Source organism: Erinaceus europaeus, chromosome 2 (assembly GCF_950295315.1).
Source record: "Erinaceus europaeus chromosome 2, mEriEur2.1, whole genome shotgun sequence".
NCBI lineage: Eukaryota > Metazoa > Chordata > Mammalia > Eulipotyphla > Erinaceidae > Erinaceus > Erinaceus europaeus.
In genome coordinates, this window is record NC_080163.1 from 157,304,949 (window position 1) to 157,327,087 (window position 22,139).

The 22,139-nt window shown below is 42.2% G+C and overlaps 1 protein-coding gene across 4 annotated transcripts in view; it reads left to right on the forward strand.

The window, feature by feature from the left end:
• The first annotated feature begins 1,438 nt into the window (after positions 1-1,438).
• The window catches only part of TOX3 (TOX high mobility group box family member 3), a 136,274-nt gene continuing 115,573 nt past the window's right edge, over positions 1,439-22,139 (forward strand). For 2 of the 4 annotated variants that reach the window (XM_060185554.1, XM_060185556.1), the window contains exon 1: positions 1,440-2,025. In XM_060185554.1, coding sequence (XP_060041537.1) covers positions 1,939-2,025 — 87 coding nt within the window. In that variant the 5' untranslated portion in view covers positions 1,440-1,938. Of the gene's footprint in view, positions 2,026-22,139 lie in introns of all 4 variants that reach the window. The other 2 variants (XM_060185555.1, XM_007538368.3) reach the window with 2 other exon arrangements.

Sequence of the window (22,139 nt, forward strand, 5' to 3'; positions counted from 1 at the left end):
TTTTTCAGGAGGGGGGAATCAGAGTCAACCCAGGGATAATGTGAGCAGTTGTTCCTTTCTGAATACACACCGCTCTCTCAAACAGTTTCCAAACACACGTTTCTGCTAAGAGAAGAGCAAATACACACACATTCACCTAATTGAAGTTTATTTTTCCTGCTTGGCTCCAGAAAGATAATAGACGAAGGTACACATGAAGGTGTCACCAAGCCCGAGAGTCTAATTTGGAGAATTGAAGAAATAAAGAAAAGAAACTCGTGTAAAGCCTGTTTGAAAAAGTTCAGGCCCTGGCCCAGCCAAGTGTTTAGCGAGTGTCAACTAAAATTTTTGCGAATTTCTCCGTTCCGACTAACATAGCTTCTAGATAACTGAAGTGAGGAGTTTCTCATCTAGGACCGACTCCTTTCTCTCTGCCAAGGCTGAGGGCCAAACTCTCAAATTAACTCACAGCAAAACTGGGGGGCGTGGCGCGTGGCGGGGACGCATATAGTTTAAAGACTGAAAAATAAAGAGGGTGGATGAGAACAGTGTGAGGAAGTTAATCACCCAGAACCTTTTAGGAAAATAGGGACATTTTCTCTGCGAGAACAGTGAATGATCCGCCTAGATCCAGTTACTCAAATGCCTTTCGAATACAAACAAGAGCAAAGGAAATAACGAAGCGAACCGACATGAGGCTTAACCCGGGAGGCTTCAAATCTGCCTACCTGTGAAAGGTCAGGCACCAACACACCCTTTCTGGAAAACACCACAGGTGTATATTGGGGTCCCGGCTGGCGGAAGGCACTAACTATTGCTGGATAGCTGCGGGGTTAGGTACCTCCAAGTAGGGGACCTTCGTGGGGAGGGAAGGCCGAACAGGGTAGAGGGGTATGTATGTATGGAGGGGGTTGCCCGCACCCATCGGGAAGGCGAGGAGGAAACCGACGGAAAGCCGGCTGGGAGAGAAGAGAGAGGACTGCGAGCGAACACGGGCGGCCAGAGCAGGGGGGACGCGGGGCGCCAGGGTCTGCAAGGCAGAGAAGGCCCGCACGGGGCACGGGGCACGGGGCACGGGGCACGGGGCACGGGGCACGGGGCACGGGGCACGGGGCACGGGGCACGGGGCACGGGGCTGGCAGAGTCTTCGGCTGAGGGGAGGAAGGGAGCGAGGAGCGCTCGGAGGCTGTAGGGACAAAGAGGACCAGGGAAGGAAGGGGGGCGAGGTGGGGAGACGAGGGGCCCGGGAGAGGGGGAGGCCGATGGGGCAGGCGAGGGCTGCGCGGGGCGCAGAGTGAGCGGACCCTGGCCGGGCCGGGTCGTGCCGGGCGGGGCGGAGTGGGCGGGGCGGGCCGGGCCGGGCCGGGCCGGGCCGGGCCGGGCAGGGGAGCGCACCGGCGGGGCGGGCGGCGCGCCAGCTGCCTGCGGTGGGAGGGGCGGAGCGGCGGAGGCGCGGGGAGGGGACCCGCGCGGAGGCAGGAGGGGGAGAGAGAGGGGAGGGGCCGGGCCCCTTGTCTCCGCCGCTCCTCTCCTCAGTCCGCCCCGGGAGGAGGAGGAGGAGCGGGGCTCACCGCCGCAGCCGCCGCCGCCGTCCCAGCCTCGCCCAGCGCACCTGAACTCGCCGCGCCGCCCCGAGCCCCGGCGCCGCGCCCCGCGCCCCCGGCCCGCGCGCAGAGGTGCCTCGGTGCCCCGGCGGGGCGCGTCCCCCCGGGCCGCCTCCCGCTCTCGGGCGGCTCGCGTGGCCGCGCCTTTGTGTGCGGCGGCCGAGGCTCCCGGGCTGCTCCGGCTCCGCTCGCGGCGCCCCTCCAGCCCCGAGTCTCGCTCGACGCCCCCCCCCCCCCCGGGCAACCCCGGTCGGGCGCCCCCCGACGGTGGATCTAGCGGTTCCGAGGAGGCGGGCGCCGGCCCCGGCGAGCCCCAGCCCCGGCCCCCGGTCCCGGTCCTGGTCCCGGCTCCGGCATGGATGTGAGGTTCTACCCCGCGGCGGCCGGGGACCCCGCCGGCCTGGACTTCGCGCAGTGCCTTGGGTACTACGGCTACAGCAAGGTGACCGGGCCGGGCCGGGCCGGGGGGGCGGGGGGCCACCTCTCCATCCGGGCGCGCTCCGCACCCCTGCTCCCCTCGGCTTGCACTTTTCTCTCCCCTCTTCCCTCCCCTCTGCGCTTTTTCCCCGGTGCGTCTCGGTGTCAGTACAACTCTCACCATCTACTCTTTCGGCCCCTTATCTCACCCCTTTTTTTGTCCCTCCTTGGGGCGCTCCCCTCTGCCTGCCCCTCCTCCCACTCCCCCTGACCCTAGCGACTTTCTAGTGCTGCCCCAAAGAAGCAAAGAGCAACCCTTGGACTGGGGGGGAGGGGGGGGCGGGTAAGGACTCGCATGTGAGTCTTTGTTGCTATTAGTAAACGCGATCACACTCCCCTTTATTGTGTGAGTGTGTGTGGAGGGGGGTGGCCAGGCACGAGTCCCCGGTCCTCTTGGCCCGAGACCTCACCACCCGCCTCCTCTTTCCCGGGTCCGCCCCATCTCTCCGGGTCTCTGCAGAATGCTGGACTCGGAGGCGCCTCGGGAGGGCAAGGAACAAACTTTTTGAGCGAGCCCTAGGAATGGAGGGGGGCGAAGTGGTGAGGCCCCCTTCCCCCCTCCGCAGGTGATGTTTGGGGGGTTCTCTGCCTAGGGCGCTTGGGAACCCGCAACGGAGGTGCTGGTCCTCTCCAGAGTGAGCCGCAAGTGGCTTCTCAGCTTTCATTGGGGGGGTGGGGTGAGGGGGAGCTCTGGGGGTGGGGGAGTGTTAGGTTTTACCTTTCGGGGAGATAGGGGTTGGAAACCTCACCACACCTGGGTCGCCCCACCTCCTTTCCCTCCCCCAAAGCCAACTTCGAGGATCGAGGGTTTCAGGTGGCGAAGATGGACCTACGAAGGGCCGCTGGCGGAGCTGGGAGCTGGGAGCTGGGAGCTGGGAGACGGTGCGGAGCCGCAGCCCTTGAGCCTGGGGACTCATGTTCTCGCTCCAGCTGAAGCCCCCGGGGCCAAGCTTTGTAGACAACATCACCCCGAGGGTGACTTTCAGAGAAAGAGCTGTGCTCTGGATGGCCAGTGCCTTTTGAATTTTTTTTTTCCTTCTTCTTCTTCCTCCTCCTCCCCCCTCCTTTTTTTGTCTTTCAAATCGTAGTTTGTTTATGATTGCTTGGATAACAGAAGAGGAAATAAGGAGCTTGCTGAAAGAAAGGTGCTATACAAGACTAATGAGTAAATAACAGGAAGAGGAGGAATTGTATCTAGAGTGAGGAACAGTTTGCTGTGCCCCATAGCTGATGGGGGCTTTCTATTTGTTTATACCCCATTCCCAACTCCAGTGCTGAAGTTTGTGAACGACCGTTAGGGTCTCTCTTCCTCACCCGTGTGGCATCTTCACCCAGCTCCACGCATGACTGAGGGGGCCTTTGCACCGGGGTAAAAATGAGGGGACATTATTCACTGTGTTTTACTAACCCTTCGGTGGTGTTGGGAGGGGAGAGGCGTTCATGCTCTCGAAATTCCTAGAGTCCTATATTAAGCTTTGAAAGAGAGGCATGAGAAGGCCTAACCCTGTAGCTAGAGTTAAGGGTTACTTTCTGTCCTCTCATTTTAGACTTACTCAGGTTATTAAATGTTTTAAAAAGTCCCCCATGTATACTCAGTTAGGGACTTAGGCAGCCTAATTAAGTATGTAGTGTTTCTGAGAATCCATCTAATTGTTCCAGTGGGGTATTATTTATCTCCTTACAACTTAGCCTGTGTATGCAAACCTTGTATAGCTAGGCATGCTCTTATTTTTGGAAGCCATTACCTTGCCTAATGTAACTACTTCTTCTCTGATTTAAGATCAGCAACACTCGAATGACACCAAAATAGAAACCTTTTGTACTAATCCAGTCACTGCAATGCGTGGCAAATCTCTCTGTTCACTGGATCCCAAGGGTACTTCAAGGGACCAGAGGAAATTGTGGGTGTTTTGTGTGTGTCTCTCTCTTTATTTTTTGAGAAAGGCTATTTTGAGTCAATTTAAACTCAGGACATTTATTTCAGGGAGGCTTTTATTTTCAAGCTTGAAAACAGGTATTATTTATTGAGATACTCATTCACCTTCAGCAGTAAAGATTACTACTGAGCTTGCTGTCATAATTTTTTTTTCAAGCAGCTATTTGCCTGAAATATCTTGGTTTCTTAGTAATTCAGCAATCTGGCCATCATAAGTCCTGTGTACTCAACTTATCAAAGTTAGATAGACATAGCACTTAATAATGGTAGAAATCAAATTGTACTAACTGTAAGGGATATTTGTGTTTACTTCCTTGAAGATAAAAACACTGTAATCTTTAAACTGAGCCACAGTATTTTATTTTCCTAATTTTATTTCAAGACCGAAAAACCCAATTTTATTCCCTATAATTTTTCTTTATAGGGAGAGTGTAGTAGAGAAGGAAGTATTAACTTTATGGGTATAAAACATCAAGTGCTAATTAAAGGTTTATAGGATTTTGTTTTTGAGTCTGAAGTGGTGCTGCTTAGTACAGGTTTATATTGAAAATGTAAAAACTTGCATCAAAGACATGCTTTTAATTTTATTTCAAAACACTTGTAATTATTAATCTCTTAGGACTTAACTTTTGATGACTTGTCTTATCTTTCTGGGTGGGAAAGGATGGGTTTCAAAGAAAGTATATTTCTGCCCTTTCTTGTTTTAATGACCATCTGAGAAACTTTAGGAGAAATACAGAACCCTCCACTTCAGCCTTAACTAGTGAAAAGTTAGCACTTATCTTTAAATTTATTTACAAACCGTGAATAATAGGGTTTCATTCATTTCTCTCTTTAACAAATGAACAGAGCCCTTTGTATAAATTATATGCATGTGTATTATCTTTACATTCTGTGAGTATATGGATCCTTTTTAAATGTCAGCACTCATGAACGTGCACTCTATGGAGAATGGATGAAAGAGTTTTGAGGGTTCAAAAGTCGTTGTGAGTAGAATAACTTCAAATAAAATATAGTCAGGATCATTAAAATCAGTTAATAATTCATGAACCAGCCACTGATGTATAAACTTAAAGTCATCTGTATTTTCTAAGGACTAATTTCCATTTTAATTTCAAGTGGAAAATCTCCTGTTTGAACATTTCTTTTTCTAATGTGGCTAACAAATTAAACTAATCCCTCTCCCTTTCTCATTCACACATCTCTACATAGAGACTGTAGACACACTGGAATTTTTTTCTTTCCCTGTGTTCAGTATGTTCTTTAACCAGCAAGAAGACAATATACAACATACCAATTTGCATGTAGCTGTCAGAAGTTTGTTACCTTAAATTAAACTATTGTATTTAGCATAGGTGTAAGTAAGGTGATACAAATAATGAACTTGGACTAAATTCTAGTTACTAACTTTTTCTGCATCTTCTTAGAATCACCTTCCATTTCAGAACTTGACTTGATTTCTTAGCCTGTGTAGACTAATAAGTACTATGTTGTCTTTACTCTATCAGCTCTAAACCATGTTTCCTAATTATTATATGTTGTTAACATTCTGTTTAGTGAAGATGTTCTGGTAGGTTTTATTCCATCGCATGGGACTTCTGCCTTGGCTAATTTGAATCAAAGGATAAGAGGAGTTGAAGAGTAGTTTGACATTTGTCTATCTACTGTAAAAATCTGGTTCACATTGAAAATATTGAGAATAGGACTAGGACGTGGTTGGAATTACTGTTAAGCTGATACCTTATACTATCATGAGAACTGATGATTTAGTTTGGAGAGCTGATCTCCATTTCAGGTCTTCACAGAAGACATTAAGCTGCCATCTGAAGTAGAACCATGTTTTTCAAGGACGTTGAGGCAGGGGTTATAATTCATAATGCCTACAGAAAGGGTGGGCCTGCAGAATCCTTTAGATTGCCCCAGCCAAAGCACATGGACCTTTTTTTTTTTCCATAGCAATGTTAAATGCTAATTTTTAAGTTGATAACCTTGTATAGTCTGTGAATGATATTATGAATATCCAAATGGCCTTGGCAGAAAAGAGCTTTCCCACCCCTAGGGGATAACTGGTTATCCTCATTCAGAAGATGGGCTTGTAGTCAAGTGAAGAACAAATTCCACTTAAAGGAATAATCTTGTTCTGTACTGCAAGTTTGATGCTATGCCAGCACTTTGGACCAGTCTTTCCACATATTGTGTAACTACTTTTTATAAAAACTTTAATTTAATTTATTATTTTTTTTTACTTTTAGAGAGAGAGAGAGAGAAAGAGAGGGAGAAATCGACTGACCAGAGCACTGATCAGCTCTGGCATATGGTGGTGCTGAGGATTGAACCTAGGACCTCAGGTCCTCAGACATGAAAGTCCTTTGCATAACCATTATATTGTTTCCCCAGCTTTTAAAAAACCTTTTTTCCTCTTCCTTTTATTTTATAGGACAAAGAGAAATGGAGGAGGAAGGGGAGATAGAGATAGTGAAAGAGAGACACCTGCAGCACTGCTTCACAAATTGTGAAGCTTGCTCCCTGCAGGTGGGAATTGGGAGCTTGAACCTGAGTCTTTCAGCATGGTAACATGTACTCAACCTTGTGTGCCACCACCAGGCCCCATTATTTATTTACTTATAAAAGATATTTTATTTATTTATTAATGTGAGGGACAGGAGGAGAAAGAGAAAGAACCAGACATCACTCTGGGTACAGGTGCTGCCAAGAATCAAACTTAGGACCTCATGCTTGAGAGTCCAATGTTATATCCACTGTGCCACTTCCTGGACCACAACCCATTATTTTTCCAAGATAATAATAATCTGATTTTTGTGAGAAATATCCTCAATTTTAAATGTTGCCAGCAAATTAAAAAATAATTAAAATCAGTATGCTTGCTGTGCAAGTTAAGAATAATTTTTATAGGCTGGGTAGATAACATAATGGTTTAGCAAAATGTTTTTCATGTCTAAGACACCAAAGGCCTCAGGTTCAATCCCCAGCATCACCCCCAAGCTGGTGCTTAGCAGTGGTCTGGTTGAAAAAAAGAAAAAGGAAAGAAAAGCTTTAGTTCACTTGGATAGTGCACTGATTTGTCATGTACTCAGTCAGATTCTAGGTTGCTCCCCTTCCCCCATTCTCCTCACTCCCACAATTGAAGGGAGCTTCAGTGCTGGAATCTCTTTCCCTCTCTCATTACCTGCTATCATTATCTTAAAAACAACAACAACAACAGTTTTTATACTTTTAAAAGATTGAAAGAAATCCAAAGGTGAATATTAATGATTATGAAAATTACACGAAATCCACATTTATGTCCATAAAGCCCTACTGGAATACTGCTCCATTCATTTATTTATATACTGTCTGTTGCCACTTTCATGCAGTGTTGAGTAGTTGTGACAAAGTCTATATGGACTGCAATAGCCTAAACATTTTATTTTATTTTGTACCCTTTACAGAAAGTTCATTGACCCTTTTTCCAGGTAATAAAACCTCTTCATGGTAGCATGAACATCATTTGTTCCAAGCCTCAAATAGAAAGAAAATCTAGTTAATAAGATGGAACAACTGGGAGTTTGTTAACTCAATGAATGTTTCTCAAAATACTTCTAGAACAGCAACTGCATAAAGAAGGGAGGAAGGAAGAAAAGAGAGAAAAATAAATGGCCTATGAAATAGCTCAGTTGAATAGTGAGCTGCTTTTGCTATGTACACAACCCAGATTCAAGCTGGCCCCCACTGCAGAGAAGAAATCTTTGGTGCTATGATCTCTTACTGTCTCTATCTCTCTATGTTTATCTTTTTTTTTTTTTTTTTTTTTTTTTTAAAAAGCTTCTACAATTACAGAAGCCAGACCTTCCCACCTCTTGCACCTCATAAAGAATTTTGGTTCATACTCCCAGAGGGATAAATAATACGGAAGTTGCCAATGGAGGGGATAGGACATGGATCTCTGGTGGTGGGAACTGTATGGAATTTTATCTCTGTTATCTTACAATCTTGTAAACATTGTTAAATCACTGATATATATATATTTTAATTGCTTCTAGAACATAAGGTTTTCAGCCCTGGCAGTACTTAAAGCCCTAGTTGCTTGAGAGTGCTTTGTAAAAGATGCTCATGCTCAGTCTTATCCCAAAACAGTTCTTTACTATTATTATTATTATCTTTATTTATTTATTGGGTAGAGATAGTCAGAAAGTGAGAGGGAAGTGGAGATAGAGAGGAAGAGAGACAGAGGGACACCTGCAGCACTATTTCATTACTAGCAAAGTTTTTGCCTTGCAGGTGGAATCAGGCGTTCAGGTGTTTGAACCTGGATCCCTGTGTACTGTAACGTGTGCATTCCACTAGGTGCAGCCCCATCTCAAAACAATTCAACAAGAATTTTTGCAGATGGGACTCAGTCTGCAGTGTTTTTAATGGTTAGTGATGCCAGTGTTGAGGTTAAAGGCCTTGCTTTGAAGTGGCAGTCCAACACCCTTTGGATGGTACAATCATATGAGATTTCAAGGACCAAACTTTCGGAACACCAGAACTGGGTAAAGAAATAATGTGTGGTTGCTATAAGGAAGACAAGACTTAGGGCAGGATGGTGGTTTCTGTTTGGCACAAAGGGCCCTTTTAGGAACTTGGCAGGTTCTAAGCACAGTTGATCTTGGCTCCCTACACATCATGTCCGACATAGAAATGCATCCCCACCCCTATCCCTTGTTTTATATAATGTGTTATGACAGCATATCTGAACAGATGTTGATAAGTTGACTTAAGTCTACATTTTCTGTAAATGTAATAGACCTCTGTTAGTTTTAGCCTTATAGCCTGTGTTCTGTGTAGACAAATACATTTTTCTTATATTTTGAACATTTCTGTGAGCCCTTGAGAGTCATATATTTCTAGGTTTCTGGTCACAGAGACTAATGGATGAAATAGTCCTGCTCACACCCGCTAGAGATCTATATAGTCTTCATTTTGCTATACCAAACACTGTTATTCTAATTAAAAACCCTGTGCTCAGTAGTTACTAGAGTTCAGTTATTCAAAGAAGATTAATTTTAGATAAAGTCATTGTGACTCCTAATATTCATTTTGTATATAGATATTTTAACAATTGTCAAATCATAAATGTGAAGGGATTGCTGAGTGCACTTGAGGGCTTATATAATCTGCATCTGAAAGCTTTTACATATAAATCTAGATTTTCAGCTATGCTTGAGAAATGATCACCAACTTGACAGTGCTGGGCTTTGTACCATTGCATGGCAACATCTGCTAGTTTATCTTCAGATCTTTGAGTGGTCATAGTTTCCACAGTTCATCATGGTTCTCTCCCCTCCTCATCTCTCTACATGACTCCTTGTGTTCTCATAAGCTCCCATAAGACTTTAGCTGTGAAACTTTTGATTAAGAAGAGATAGAAAACAAACAACAAATGATGTGCAAACCTAAGTATAATTAGGTCACTGTCCTATAGAAATACATACCCAGTGTCCCTTATGACATGCAGGGTAGTAGATGAAATGGAAAAAAAGTATATTAGTAATTATATTCTAAAGTGCATTATTTGACAGGTATAAAGATCACCTGGAGATCTTTTTAATAGAAAAGATGGTTGGTTGCAGCTTAACTTATACAGATTCTTTCTGGATGGTGCTCTCTCTCAGTGATGCTGATATTGAGTGTATATAGGCCATGCCATGAGTAGCATGGTTTGATAGTCTTTCATGGTAAGGTAAAGATTTTTTTTTTTTTTCCAGAGCATTGATCAGCTCTGGTTTTATGGTGGTGTGGGGAAAGAGTTTAATCTTTGTAAAGTATGCACTCAACCGGGTGCACCATTGTCCAACCCTAAGAGTTTGAGCTTTATAGTTTCATCAGTTAGAATGCTTTGGGCTGCAAGTAACAGAATACCCAAGAAGTGATGGGATCAGCCATAAGGACATTTATTTAATTACAAGGACATTTTTAAGTAGATAGTCTCAAGCTGTTTTATATGGTTCAGTCTTGTCTTCTAGAAACATTGTTTGCTTCACCTTTTAGTCCTATCACTCTTTGTGTTTCAGCAATCTTCATCATGGTCTGAAGTTGCCTACTGCAGCTGTAGGCATCCCAGCCTCACTTGATAGTAACCATGAAAAGAAGCAGGGTAGTGGTGGTGAAGGGAATGATAGCAGAAGGAGACTTTTACCTTCTGTATATCTCCTACCAAAAAGAATAACTTTTCTTCGAGACTCTAACTTTATTGAATAGAATTGGTACACATGCCCACCCTAGACCAATTACTGACAAAGATTACTGTCAGGAACATTTCAGATCAGTCCAATCCCATTACCTGGGACTAAGCATAATGACTTGTGAATATACTTGGTTTTATGCTCTATTTGCAAGAAAGAAAGCTGTTGGAAAGGCAACTAACTAGCACTATGTTTTATTTATTTATTTGCCACCAGGCCTATTGCTGGGGCTGGGTTCTGGCACTACAAATCCACTGCTCCCAGCGGTCATTTTTTTTCTTTTTTCTTTTTTTTTTTTTCTTTTGACAGGGTAGAAAAAAATTGTTAGTGAAGGGGAGATAAGGAGGGAGAGAAAGAAAGACACCTGCAGACCTGCTTCACTACTTGGGAAGCATCCTCTCTGCAGGTGGGAAGCAGGGGTTGGAAACTGTATCTTTCTGCACACAACCTCCTGGCCCCCCCATAGTACTGTCCTCTACTTACTAAATGAAAACTCTTTGAGTGAACTGGTGGTTTGGTTGGAGTTGTACTTTGTGAGGATGGTTCTGACCTTTTGACTAGATTTAGGGGAAAGCTAGACAACTGTCAGGTAGGGAGGATGCCACTGTCCACTGGAGATGAAATATAAGAAGGATTTGAACCCCAATGATGCAAGTATGAGTGTGAAGGAGAAGTGGGCACTGACCATAACATCTGAAATTTAGAAAGAGAGAAAGAGGAGCCAGAGATGACTTGAATTTGTGGCCTGGATGTTGGATGAGCAGGACCTTGAACTGAAGCAGAGAGGTCAGAGGACAAAACTTGCTTTAAACAGAAGTTAAAACTGATATTTGATAGTTTGATGGACTGTCTCCATAGATACTTCAAGTAGGCCTTTAGAGCAGATGCCCTGGAACACAAGAGAAAGCTCAGAGCTGAAAGAATTCTGGTGTAAAATTCTAGTATGTAGTGAAACCATTGGGATGGACATGACACTTTCACGAGAGAGGGGATAGAAGTTGCAGATTTATCTCAATTTAGGTTGAGACTCTTAATAGTGAGAGTCAAGTAGTATATATTAAATAAACTTGTTTTTTAAAGTTAATTAATTACTTATTGGCTAGAGACAGGGAGATATTGAGAGGGGTGGGGGAGATATAGAGGGAGAGAGACAGAGAGACACCTGTAGCCCTGCTTCACAACTCCTGAAGCTTCTCTCTGCAAGTAGGGACCAGGGGCTTGAACCTGTGTCCTTCTACACTGTAGTGTGTGTGCTTAGCCAGATGCACCACCTGGCCCCAATTAAGCTTCTCAATAAGGAGGTATTTAAGAAATTTGAAAAATATAACTGAACCATTACAGTAATGGTGTAAAAAGGGAGTGTATATGTGTGTGCATACATTTTTGCAGGATGATATATCCTTTCATAACAGTTATTTGAGAAGAAACATTAAGTGGTTATTAAGTGGGATTGTTGGGAAAAAATTTAGTAACAGTTGAAAACCACAGCAGTCATTTATGAATTAAAACATTTCATGGTATTTCCTTTATTATTAGTCACAATTTCACATTGAATCTTGTGACATGCTAATGTCATAAATACTTGGAGATTCTCTTTTGAGTTTAGTTAAAAAGGGAGAACAGGATTTTTTGCTTAGTATATTTACAAATTCAATATATTTTGAAGGGGATTCAGCTTTTTTTTTAAATCTTGTTTCAAATATAAGGAGTAGGAGCTTTTATTCAAGGTCTGCATGAATTTCTGACAGGCTTTATCTTCCTCCTTTGTAGTAGATCATTTTATTTTCTTTGTTTCCTGGGTTTGTATTCTTAATCCCTTCCTCAGGGAGGCTGTGTTCTCTTAAATATATTCTATGCTTGTATAAAGCACAGAAAATAGCTTTCTTGTATGATGCATTTTGTTCCTGATCTTAATTTAAATTTTACTTCGCTTATAAGAGAATTATTCAAATGTCTTGATAACCTGTGAATTAAGCAAAAAAGCACCAACAAATATTTGGATTTCACTCTATATAGCTGAAACACTGTTTTGGAGAAGATAGGTTTTAAGTCAGACCGTTCTATTCCAAAGGTTGCAAGTTTTGTGGTCTTTTCAACAATGACTGAAATGTTTATAGAGAAGGAATATATTAAATGTGATGATGACTTGAAATGTTTTATGTGTGTGTGTGTGTGTGTACACATACATATTCTTTGGTAGATGCAGTGAGACAGAGGTAGTGAAAGAGACCACAACACCAAAGTCCCAAAGCTTCTTTTAATGCTGTGGGGGCCGGGCTCAAACCTGGGTCATGGCAAAGCAGCACACTACCCAACTTGCTAACCTAAGCTGTTTAATATTTTAATTTGATGCAGTGTAAGTAACTGTACTATATGCTGAGATCTTCCAGCAGTTTCCATAGTTGATTTGTAATGAGCCAGGGATTTTATAGTGCTGTAGAATAACTGAAAGTCCTACAGTTTATTTTTATAAATCTCGGTATAGCAATAAAAGCCCCAAATGTTGTCCTGACTAGATAGTACTTGTGAAATGTGAAAGACTGGCTAAAAGTTGATTTTCTTAGAAAATGGACAAATTAAATAAAAATTTTAAAAATTAATAATTCAGGGGGCTGGGAAATAGCTTAAAGCACACACCTTACCAAGTGTAAGGCCCTCAGTTCAATCCCCTGTTCCACTTGGGAGTACCTTGGACAGTACCGGGGGAAGCTCCGTGGGTGGTGAAGTGACTTTTTTTTTTCTTATTTATTTATTGATTTATTTGTTTGTTTTTATTAGAGGGTAAGAGAGACACTACAGCTCTGCTCTGCCATTTGTGAAGCTTCCCATTTGCACAGTGTTCCCATGTGGTTCTGGGGCTCAAACCAACCCTTGCACATAGTAAAGTGTGTTCTCTTGGCCCTTATGCTTAAGTGTCTTTTCCGTCTCTTTGATTCCTTGTTCTCTCTAAAATAAAAAGAAAAACTCTTGTCAGGGGAGGTTGCTCAGCAGTGAGATAGCACATTCCTGAAGTCTTGGTTTATTCCTGGGTTGTACAACAAACAAACAAATAAGCAGAAACCCAGAAGCCTCTGGCCTGTTCTTTTATGCATTCACTATTAAGGAAAAATTCAGCCTTTTACTATCTGGATTATTTTAAAGGTTCTAATAAATAAGTCTAATTAAAATTTTAATGGAGAAGTGGTTAAAGCTATTAGTGAAAACTCTTCCTATTGCAAGTGAGAAAGTCTTCAAACCGAGTTAAATAGGAAAGAGATTTTTACCCCCAGGCTTAACTGTATTTAGAATGTTGTCAGGACTGTCTTATGTAAATCTGCTTTCATCTGTTTGGCTTCATTGGTCATATGACATTCAAGGAGTGGGAAGACCTCCAGTTACATACACCTCCAAGTGATGTCTCAACAGCTCATTGCCCCCAAGATTCTCCTTCCAGGCCAGACGGTGGCACACCCAGTAGAGAGCACATGGTACAGTTTGCAAGGACTTGGGTTCTCAGGAGGTTCTCCTTACTTATTTCCTCAACTTCTGGATAGGAGTTTCACTGGACAGACTTAAGGTCACACCCCAAATGACACACTCATCTCAGGAGCAGATGGCATTGTCTGTCATCCCATGGAAATACATGAGCAGTGGCACTTCATTGTACTTGGTACTGGCATCACAGTGAAGGGCAGTGGGTGTGGAATTAAAGGAAAAAAAAGTTTATTTATCTTGCTAACTGAAGTAACTGAAGTAAAGATTTCTGAGAATTTGAGTAATCCAGCTTATACTGCTCTTAATAGGAACTAGAAAAAGCCAGTGCTTATTTATTGTAGATATCGAAATGACTATTTACTAAGCACTTATTAGGAATTTATTTTATTCATCTTTACCAGTGCACTGCTCAGCTAGTTTATGGTAGTGCAGGGAACTGAACCTGAGGCTTTGAAACCTCAGGCATGAGTCTCTTTGCATAACCATTATGCTATCCATCCCTACCCTAGGAATGTATGTCTCATTAGGGTTGACATTAAATGTGGTCTGTCTTCCAGGTTACTAGTTTGGTCAGGAAACTTGTAAGTGCAAATATTTGTGTATGCATGAATATGTCTACATAGGGAGGTGTTCAAATCTGAAACCAGTGATTGGTGTGGTTGAAAGTATTTGGGGAACAGATTGGAAGAAGGCAAAGTATCCTCGGTTGGGGGTGGAGGTGTGTGGTCAGGTTAGTCAAGTTAAAATGAAAAAGTAAGAAAAATAGAATTCTATAGAGGAAGAGAGAGAGAAAGAGAGAGAGAGAGAGATTTAGAGAAGTGCAGCCTTTCTGCATAAGAATAATATCTTAGCAAAACTCCTTTTAGAAGCATGTCCAGGATGATCTTATGGGACAGTCTGTGGAGATGAGTTTTGTCTATGGTGGAAGCATGTTCGTATGAGACCATACTATGGAGGTCCCAAAACGTCTAATGAAAGACCTGAGTTTTTAGTGTGTGTGTGTTTTAATTGCCACCAGGGTTATTGCTGGGGCTCAGTGTTGCCATTATGAATACACCATTCCCAGTGGCCATTTTTCTTTCTAATTTATTTATTTCAGGCAGGACAGAGATAAATTGAGAAAGGATAGGGAGTTAGAGAGGAAGAGAAAGACACCTGCTTCACCACTCACGAAGCAGGTAGGGCGTGGGGGCTCAAAGTTGGGGTCCTTGCATTTGCTAATATGTGTACTTACCTGGGTGCACCACCACCTAGTTCCCTGTATGTATATATGTTTACATATGTATGTATCTCTGTGTGTGCGTGTGTGTTTGAATATGTGGGTGTATACATATTGAAGGGATGGAAGCTTAAATGGAGAGACTGCTAATGAGAAGATACTTCCAAGGTAATATCTGAGGCTAAAGAGATTTTAAAAGTCTGAAAAGAGATCATAAGCTTGAGCAATAGAATTTAGTTGAATGATGGATAAGGATGATCGGTTGATGTTGGAATGAAGACTGAAGATGAAGGGGAATTAACCTTGAAATGTAAACTTAGTAACCTTATATTGAGATAGTAGGGTAGAAAGAGAGGACAGTTGAAGATTACATTTCAGTGGAAAAAGTGGCAGAGAAGGGCAGGGTGGTGGCACACCTGGTTGAGTGCACATGTTACAATGTGCAAGGACATGGGTTCGAGCCTCTGGTCCCCACCTGCAGGGTGAAAGCTTCACAAGTGTTGAAGCAGGTGTCTCTCTGTCTCTCTCCCTCTCTATCTTCCCTTCCCCTCTCGATTTCTGGCTATCTATATCCAATAAATAAAGATAATTAAAAAAATGTGGCAGAGAAGAGGAGAGAGATAAAGGGATACAGAAATGAGAGTAGGAATGGACATAGGATTTGAGCCACAAACCCACCATCTGGAGCTCTCCCCACTTCTTCTACCAGTTCCTTACTGCCACTCTGTTCAACCCTTGCTTTTTGTCTCTTACCATACCTTTTATGCTTGCTGCTCTGCCGGGCTAGTGTGAGGGTGTTTCTTCCTGGGCACGTGCTCTCTGGGTTGGAGAGAACTCGACCAGAGCTAACCTGGGCTTCTGCTTACTCAGCGTCACGGGAGAGGAACCAGGAACTCACGGTGGAGCAGAACGCAATGTGTCTTTATTGATCAGAGACAATGCCTTTATATCTTTTGAAAAGGAAGTGGCAAGTTGGAAAAGGAAATGGCTAGAAAAGGGGGTGGAGAAAAGGAAATAGCGGAAGATAGAAAGCTTCCATAGCAACTTGTGAAGGACCTTGTTGTGAAGGACCTGTGGGATTAAATAATACCCTATAGGCAGGGCGGGTCTCAGGCAAAACAATGATTATGTAAATAGACCATAGTATCTGCTATGGAGCAGAGCAGCGGGGCTGCCTGACATTGTTCCCTCTACCTGAAACTCACCATAGATCTTCCCACCAATCTGTTTGCATTCCAGTGCCATCTTCAAATATGACCTGAACATTTAAAAATATTTCAGTACTTGAAAATATCCTTTTCACAAATCCTCCCCCACTGTTAACCACCTTGATCAGGTATGGACTTCACGGCATATATCACTGTTTGAAGTTTAGTTTCATTTAGTTTTTGTTTCTTTTTCTTCTTCTTCTTCTTCTTCTTCTTCTTCTTCTTCTTCTTCTTCTTCTTCTTCTCCTTCTCCTTCTCCTTCTCCTCCTCCTCCTCCTCCTCCTCCTCCTCCTCCTTCTCCTTCTTCTTCTCCTTCTCCTTCTCCTCCTTCTTCTTGTTTTTTAATCTTTTCACTCAAATGCAAATCCCATGAGGGTAGGGACTGTGTTTTAATAACTTCTGTATGTTTAGCATCTAGAACAGTGCTTGGCACTAAACTATGATTAGGGATAATGATTAGGATGTTGAGTAGAAGATTTAGTTGCAGTTGAATGTTTGCCTAAGTATAGGGTGGACCTATTATGTGCCAGGCATGTCTAGGAAATAACCAAGCTGTTGTAATGCCTGTTGGAAGTTTCTGCATTTAAATTGTTATTTGAAATCTCTTTTATCTGGTGCCAAGAGATGACTTAGTCAATAGAGCACACACTTTATGATGTTTGAGCCCCGACTGTCACATGGAAGCACCAGGTACTGGGGAAGCCTCAAGAGCTATGGAGTGGAGCTGTGATGTTTCACTCCCTTTCTCCTTGTACTTTTTAAAATTTATTTATTTTAATATATATTTTTTAAATTTACAATTGGATTGAGACAGAAAAGTTGAGAGGGGAGAAGGAGAGATAGAGGAAGAAAAACACCTGCAGCACTATCTCACCACTCATGAAGCTTTCTTCCTGCAGGTGAGGACAAGGGGCTTGAACCTGGGTTCTTGTGCACTGTATGTAATGTGTCTGTTTAACCAGGTACACCTGGCCCATGATGTTTTATTTTGGTTATCAGTGATTTAAAATTTATTGATCACTTTCTTTCTCTTTCCCCTTCATTGTCGCTCTGGCTCGCTCTCTAAAAAGAAGGGGAAAAATAAAATCTTCCAGGTGCAGTGGGAGCAATGGAATCATGTAGGCATGAAGCACCAGCGCAACCCCAGTGGCTAGCTAAATAAGTAAACAAATAAACAAAACCTTCTTTATCAGTATTTTATGAGTTGGTGGCTGGAATAGAGATATGGATGGTGGGGATGAGTTGTTCATGGATCTTGACCAAGTGAGAGAAGAGCCAGGAGTCTAGAGATACAAGTGAAAGACATATTAAAGTTACTTTAAAAAAGAAAGAAAGAAGGAAAGAAAAAGAAATATTTTATTTATTAACTAATTAGAGGGAGAGAGAGGAGCAGAGCAGCATTTTGGCACAAGGAATACCAGGGATTGAACTCAGAACCTCAAGCTTGAGAGGCCAATACTTTATCCACTGTGTCACTTGGAAAGACCCACCTCAGAAATGTGTCTGAATTATGACTGATGATGTCCCCAGCTAAACACTCATTTGCTGTGGAAGAAGGAGTGAGTAAATAGACTAGAACAAGTAGTTTTAGCAGATACATGTGAGTGAGTGATAGTGGAGGTATAAAAACCCTTCTTGGGTTTTATGTGAGGTTCTGTGTACAAACTGTAGTGTTTCATTTTTAATAAACTTCATTTTAGTTTTCTTATTCTTCCTTTCCCCATCCCTGCCTCCCCTATCTCTTATTTTCTTCAGTTTTTTAAAGAGATAGAAATAGAGATGAGGGCATTGTTCATCTCTGACTTGTAGTGGTGCTGGGGATTGAACTTGGGACCTTAGAGGCATAGGCATGAAAGTCTTGCCATAACCATTATGCTGTCTCCCTGGCCCAGTATTTTAGTTTTCATTTGCTCCTTGGAGAAGCCTCTTTTGCTGATGTGCTGTGATAAAATCTTTTCTGTCCTTTCTTCAGTTTTTGAAGTTTTATTTTGGGTATGCTTAAAATACCCAGTGATTTATGTTCCTCTTTGCAGGAACTGCAAATCCTTATGTCCTAATTTTAATTGATTACCTATATTTTAGACTCAGATTTCTCTTTTTAAAATACCTACTAAATTTTTATACTGCCATTTTTCAAGTTGTAACTATCAGTAACAAAAGTTTTGAGCACAAGTCCATATTCAGTCGACATTTTAAAAAACTAGATTTTTAAAATTTATGCTTTTCCTTTTTTTTTTTTTTTTGTCAAACCTATCTTTCCTCTGACTCCTCCTGACTCATCCTTCCTTCTCATGCCCCTTTGAGGTCTTCTCCAGTCTTGACTGCCAAGAAATGTCAGCTATTCTTAGTACCACCCAACCTCTTTTGCCCCTTTACCTTTTGGTGTGTAGTTTGTCATCCTTAAGTTAGTCTCGTTTCTCAGCATTACGATAACTGGAAACTCTTTTTTTTTCATTTTCTTCACTAAATGTTAGTGCTGTGTTGGTATGCTTCTAAAAACAACAGTGCTGAGTATATATTGTCCCTCGTTGCACAATCCTCTGTACATCTGCTTTGTTCACTTAATTTTATATTGTATTTATTTTTTATATTTTATTTTCATGAGAGAGGGAGAGAATGAGAGAGTGAGAGGGAGAGGGAGAGTGAGAGTGAGAGAAAGAGAAAGAGAGAGAGGGAGAGAGACCCCAAAGTATTGTTCTGGCTTATAGTGATAAAGGGAATTTACCTGGGACTTTGGAACCTCAAGCATGAAAATCTTTTTACACAACCACTTTGCTGTCTTCCCTACTCATCTTTTATTTATCTTGTGTGTGTGTGTGTGTGTTTGTACATTTTCCACACTTTTTTTTGGGGGGGGGTCTTTTTGTTTATTTGTTTGTTTTTCAGAATTGAATGCAGTTTCACTACTCCAGGGTCAACGTCTTCACTCAGGTAGAGAGACAGAGACAGAGAGGAACACACACTAACACTGGAGTGTGCCCTGGTGCCATGACACTCCCAGGTGGTCCTGGGATTTGAACCTGGGCTGCACTCAGGTAAGTCATGTTCCTTAACCGGTTTTACTGGATCTTAGGATCCAGTAAAACCGGCCTTGCCCTGACTTTTAAGAAAGATAACTCTGACTTTTCAGTTTATATATCAATGCTTAGTAGATAATAACAATAAGTGTTATTTATCCACCTTCTTCCCTCATCCAGAAACCAGTTCTTTATAGACCCAGAGGGGAGAAGTCTCAACTTTTGGTGATAAATCATTCTAAGTGCTTATCCCTTTCTGACAGTAGAATATTCTTGTCTGTAAATTCAGCCCTCATCTTTACAGTTTTGTCCCTTGCTTCTTTCAGTATGATGATGCCCTCTGAACTCTACCATACCCTTTGCCTTCTTCAGTGTGTTGGATTCCACAGCACTTGTTTTAGCTTTTGCTACCTCATTCTCTCCACATCTTAATACTCTCCCTCGTTTTGTGAAACCCAGTTTCTTCCTTTTGATGAATGTGAAACCAAGACTACCACAAATGGAAAAAAAATTCTATCATTCTCCATACATAGAAGAAAATCTTAACAATAAATACAAGAGGAGTTAACAGTCCTGCTAAAAGCTCACTGGAGACCTTGCTTGCCTAAAGGTTCTGCTCTCTGTTTATTGAAAGGGGAGATTTGCAAGTGTTAGTAGCTGGGTGTTAGCACCAGACTGAGATGTCAGGCTGGAATCAATGTGTGTGTCTTTGGGGTTAGTTATCTTTTCTTTCCTGGGAACCCTTATGTATTTGCAGCTAGGGATCTTTGGTTGACTTTAGTGGGCCCTCATTTTTCCTTCATGTAGTTTCTCACCTCTTGCATGCTGAGGCATACACAAAAGTCCTTGAGCCTAGGCTCAGAAATGCCACACTATTCCTTCTACTACATTCTTGTCCCCAAGCAAGTCACAAGATCAGACCAGAATCAAGGTTGAGGAACTAGATTCTAGTTCTTGATGGGAGGAGATGCAAAATCATAGCACAAAAGGACAGGGATGTGTGAAGAATTAAGACCATTAAAAATATTTTATTATTTATTATTGAAAAGAGACAGGGAGAAATTGAGAAGGAAGGGGGAGATAGAGAGGGAAAGAGACAGAGAGACACCTGCAGCCCTGCTTCACCACTCATGAAGCTTTCCTCCTGCAGGTGGGGACCGGGGACTTGAACCCTGTTCCTTGCATACTGTAAAGTGTGTGCTTAACCAGGTGTGCCACCATCTGGTCCCCAGATTGAGGCCATTTTTGTGATCTATGCCAAAGACTTCCAGTCTTTGTAACACATCAAGTCTAGTGTGTAGACCTTGTATCTAGCCTATAGCTTGATCTACGTGCTTTACTTCCTCTGTTGCAGCTGTCTATGGAATATCACCCTTTTACTCACTGCCATTAGTTTAAGTCATCCTAAACCTGGGAACCTGTACTCATCTCTCCGAAATTCCTCTCCAAAATTTTACTATTTCTCTTAACATCCTTTTTATTGCTTTTGTGAGATAACTCTTCCTCTTTCTTTTTAATGGTATTTTACTTCTGTTATCTTTCTACTACGAGTAACCAAGTCTAAGCCTCTGCTGTCACTTCTAGTTCCTCAGGGACTCTGCATTCTAAATTTCTTACAGCCTCAGTTGGATCTTTACTTTTCTTCTAGTATAATCCTCAAAGGACCATCAGTCTGGTGGTCATTTTCTTTCTAAATCCACTTCCAATAATCTGTCTTAGTATATAGCAGTTATAGCCCTTATTTGGACCATAGCTACTCACCATTGGCTTTATTTATTGATTTTTATTGATTTATTTTTTGCAGAACCTGGACATCACATATTTGGTTTTACCACTCCGAGAGAGAGACACCACAACACTAGAATTTCCCCCAGTGATATGGCACTCTTTTTTTTTTTAATGTTTATTTATTTATTCCCTTTTGTTGTCCTTGTTGTTTTATTGTTGTAGTTAGTCTTGTTGTCATTGTTGGATAGGACAGAGAAAAAAATGGAGAGAGGAGGGGAAGACAGAGATGGGGAGAGAAAGATGGACACCTGCAGACCTGCTTCACCGTCTGTGAAGCGATTCCTTGCAGGTGGGGAGCCGGGGCTAGAACCTGGATCCTCATGCAGGTGCTTGTGCTTTGCACCACGTGCACTTAACCCACTGTACTACCGCCCGACTCCCCTGACATGGCACTCTTAAGTGATGCTAGGGTTTGAACCTGGACCATTTGGATAGCCTATCCAGTAAGCTATCTCTTAGCCCTTGATTCTATTATTATTATTATTATTATTTTGATAGAGTGAGAGAGTGAGAGAGAGATTAAAGGAGACCACAATGTTAAAGCTTTCTTTAATGTGATTGGGGCCAGGCTCAAACCTGTATCTCATGTATAGCAAAGCAACACACTATTCAAACAAGCTATTTCTGTGGCCCAGCTCTTGGTATTATTAATTTAAATGCTTTTTTTCATTTACTCACTTTTAAATTTATATTGCTTTTGCACAAGGCAACCTTATATTGCTTACAGTATGTAAAATATGCACATACTTTGTGCTAAACTGTTGCATTAAAATATTGATAAAACTATTAGATTTATTCAATGTTCAAGATATTGGGCACCCTGACCAACAATAAAGGCTAAGTTATGTCCTTAGAAAGGGCCAGGTGGTAGTGCATCTAGTTGAATGTATACACTACAGTGCACCCAGGCCTGGGTTCAAGCCCCTGGTCCCCCCTGCAGTGGAGAAGCTATACAAGTGGTAAAGCAGGTTGACAGGTGTTTCTCTTTCTCTCTCCCTCTTTGTCTTCCCTCCCCTCTCAGTTTCTCTCCTTCTTATCAAAATAAATAAAATAAAAAGAAAAAAGTATGTTCTTAGCTTGACATTGAAGACTCTTCAATAGTGTCTACATATTTATTTTTCTAAGATTTCTTATTTTACCTGAGCACTGCCTAGCATTGGCTTATGGTGGTGCAGAGGCTTGAACCTGAGATCTCTGGTGCCCCAGGCATGCA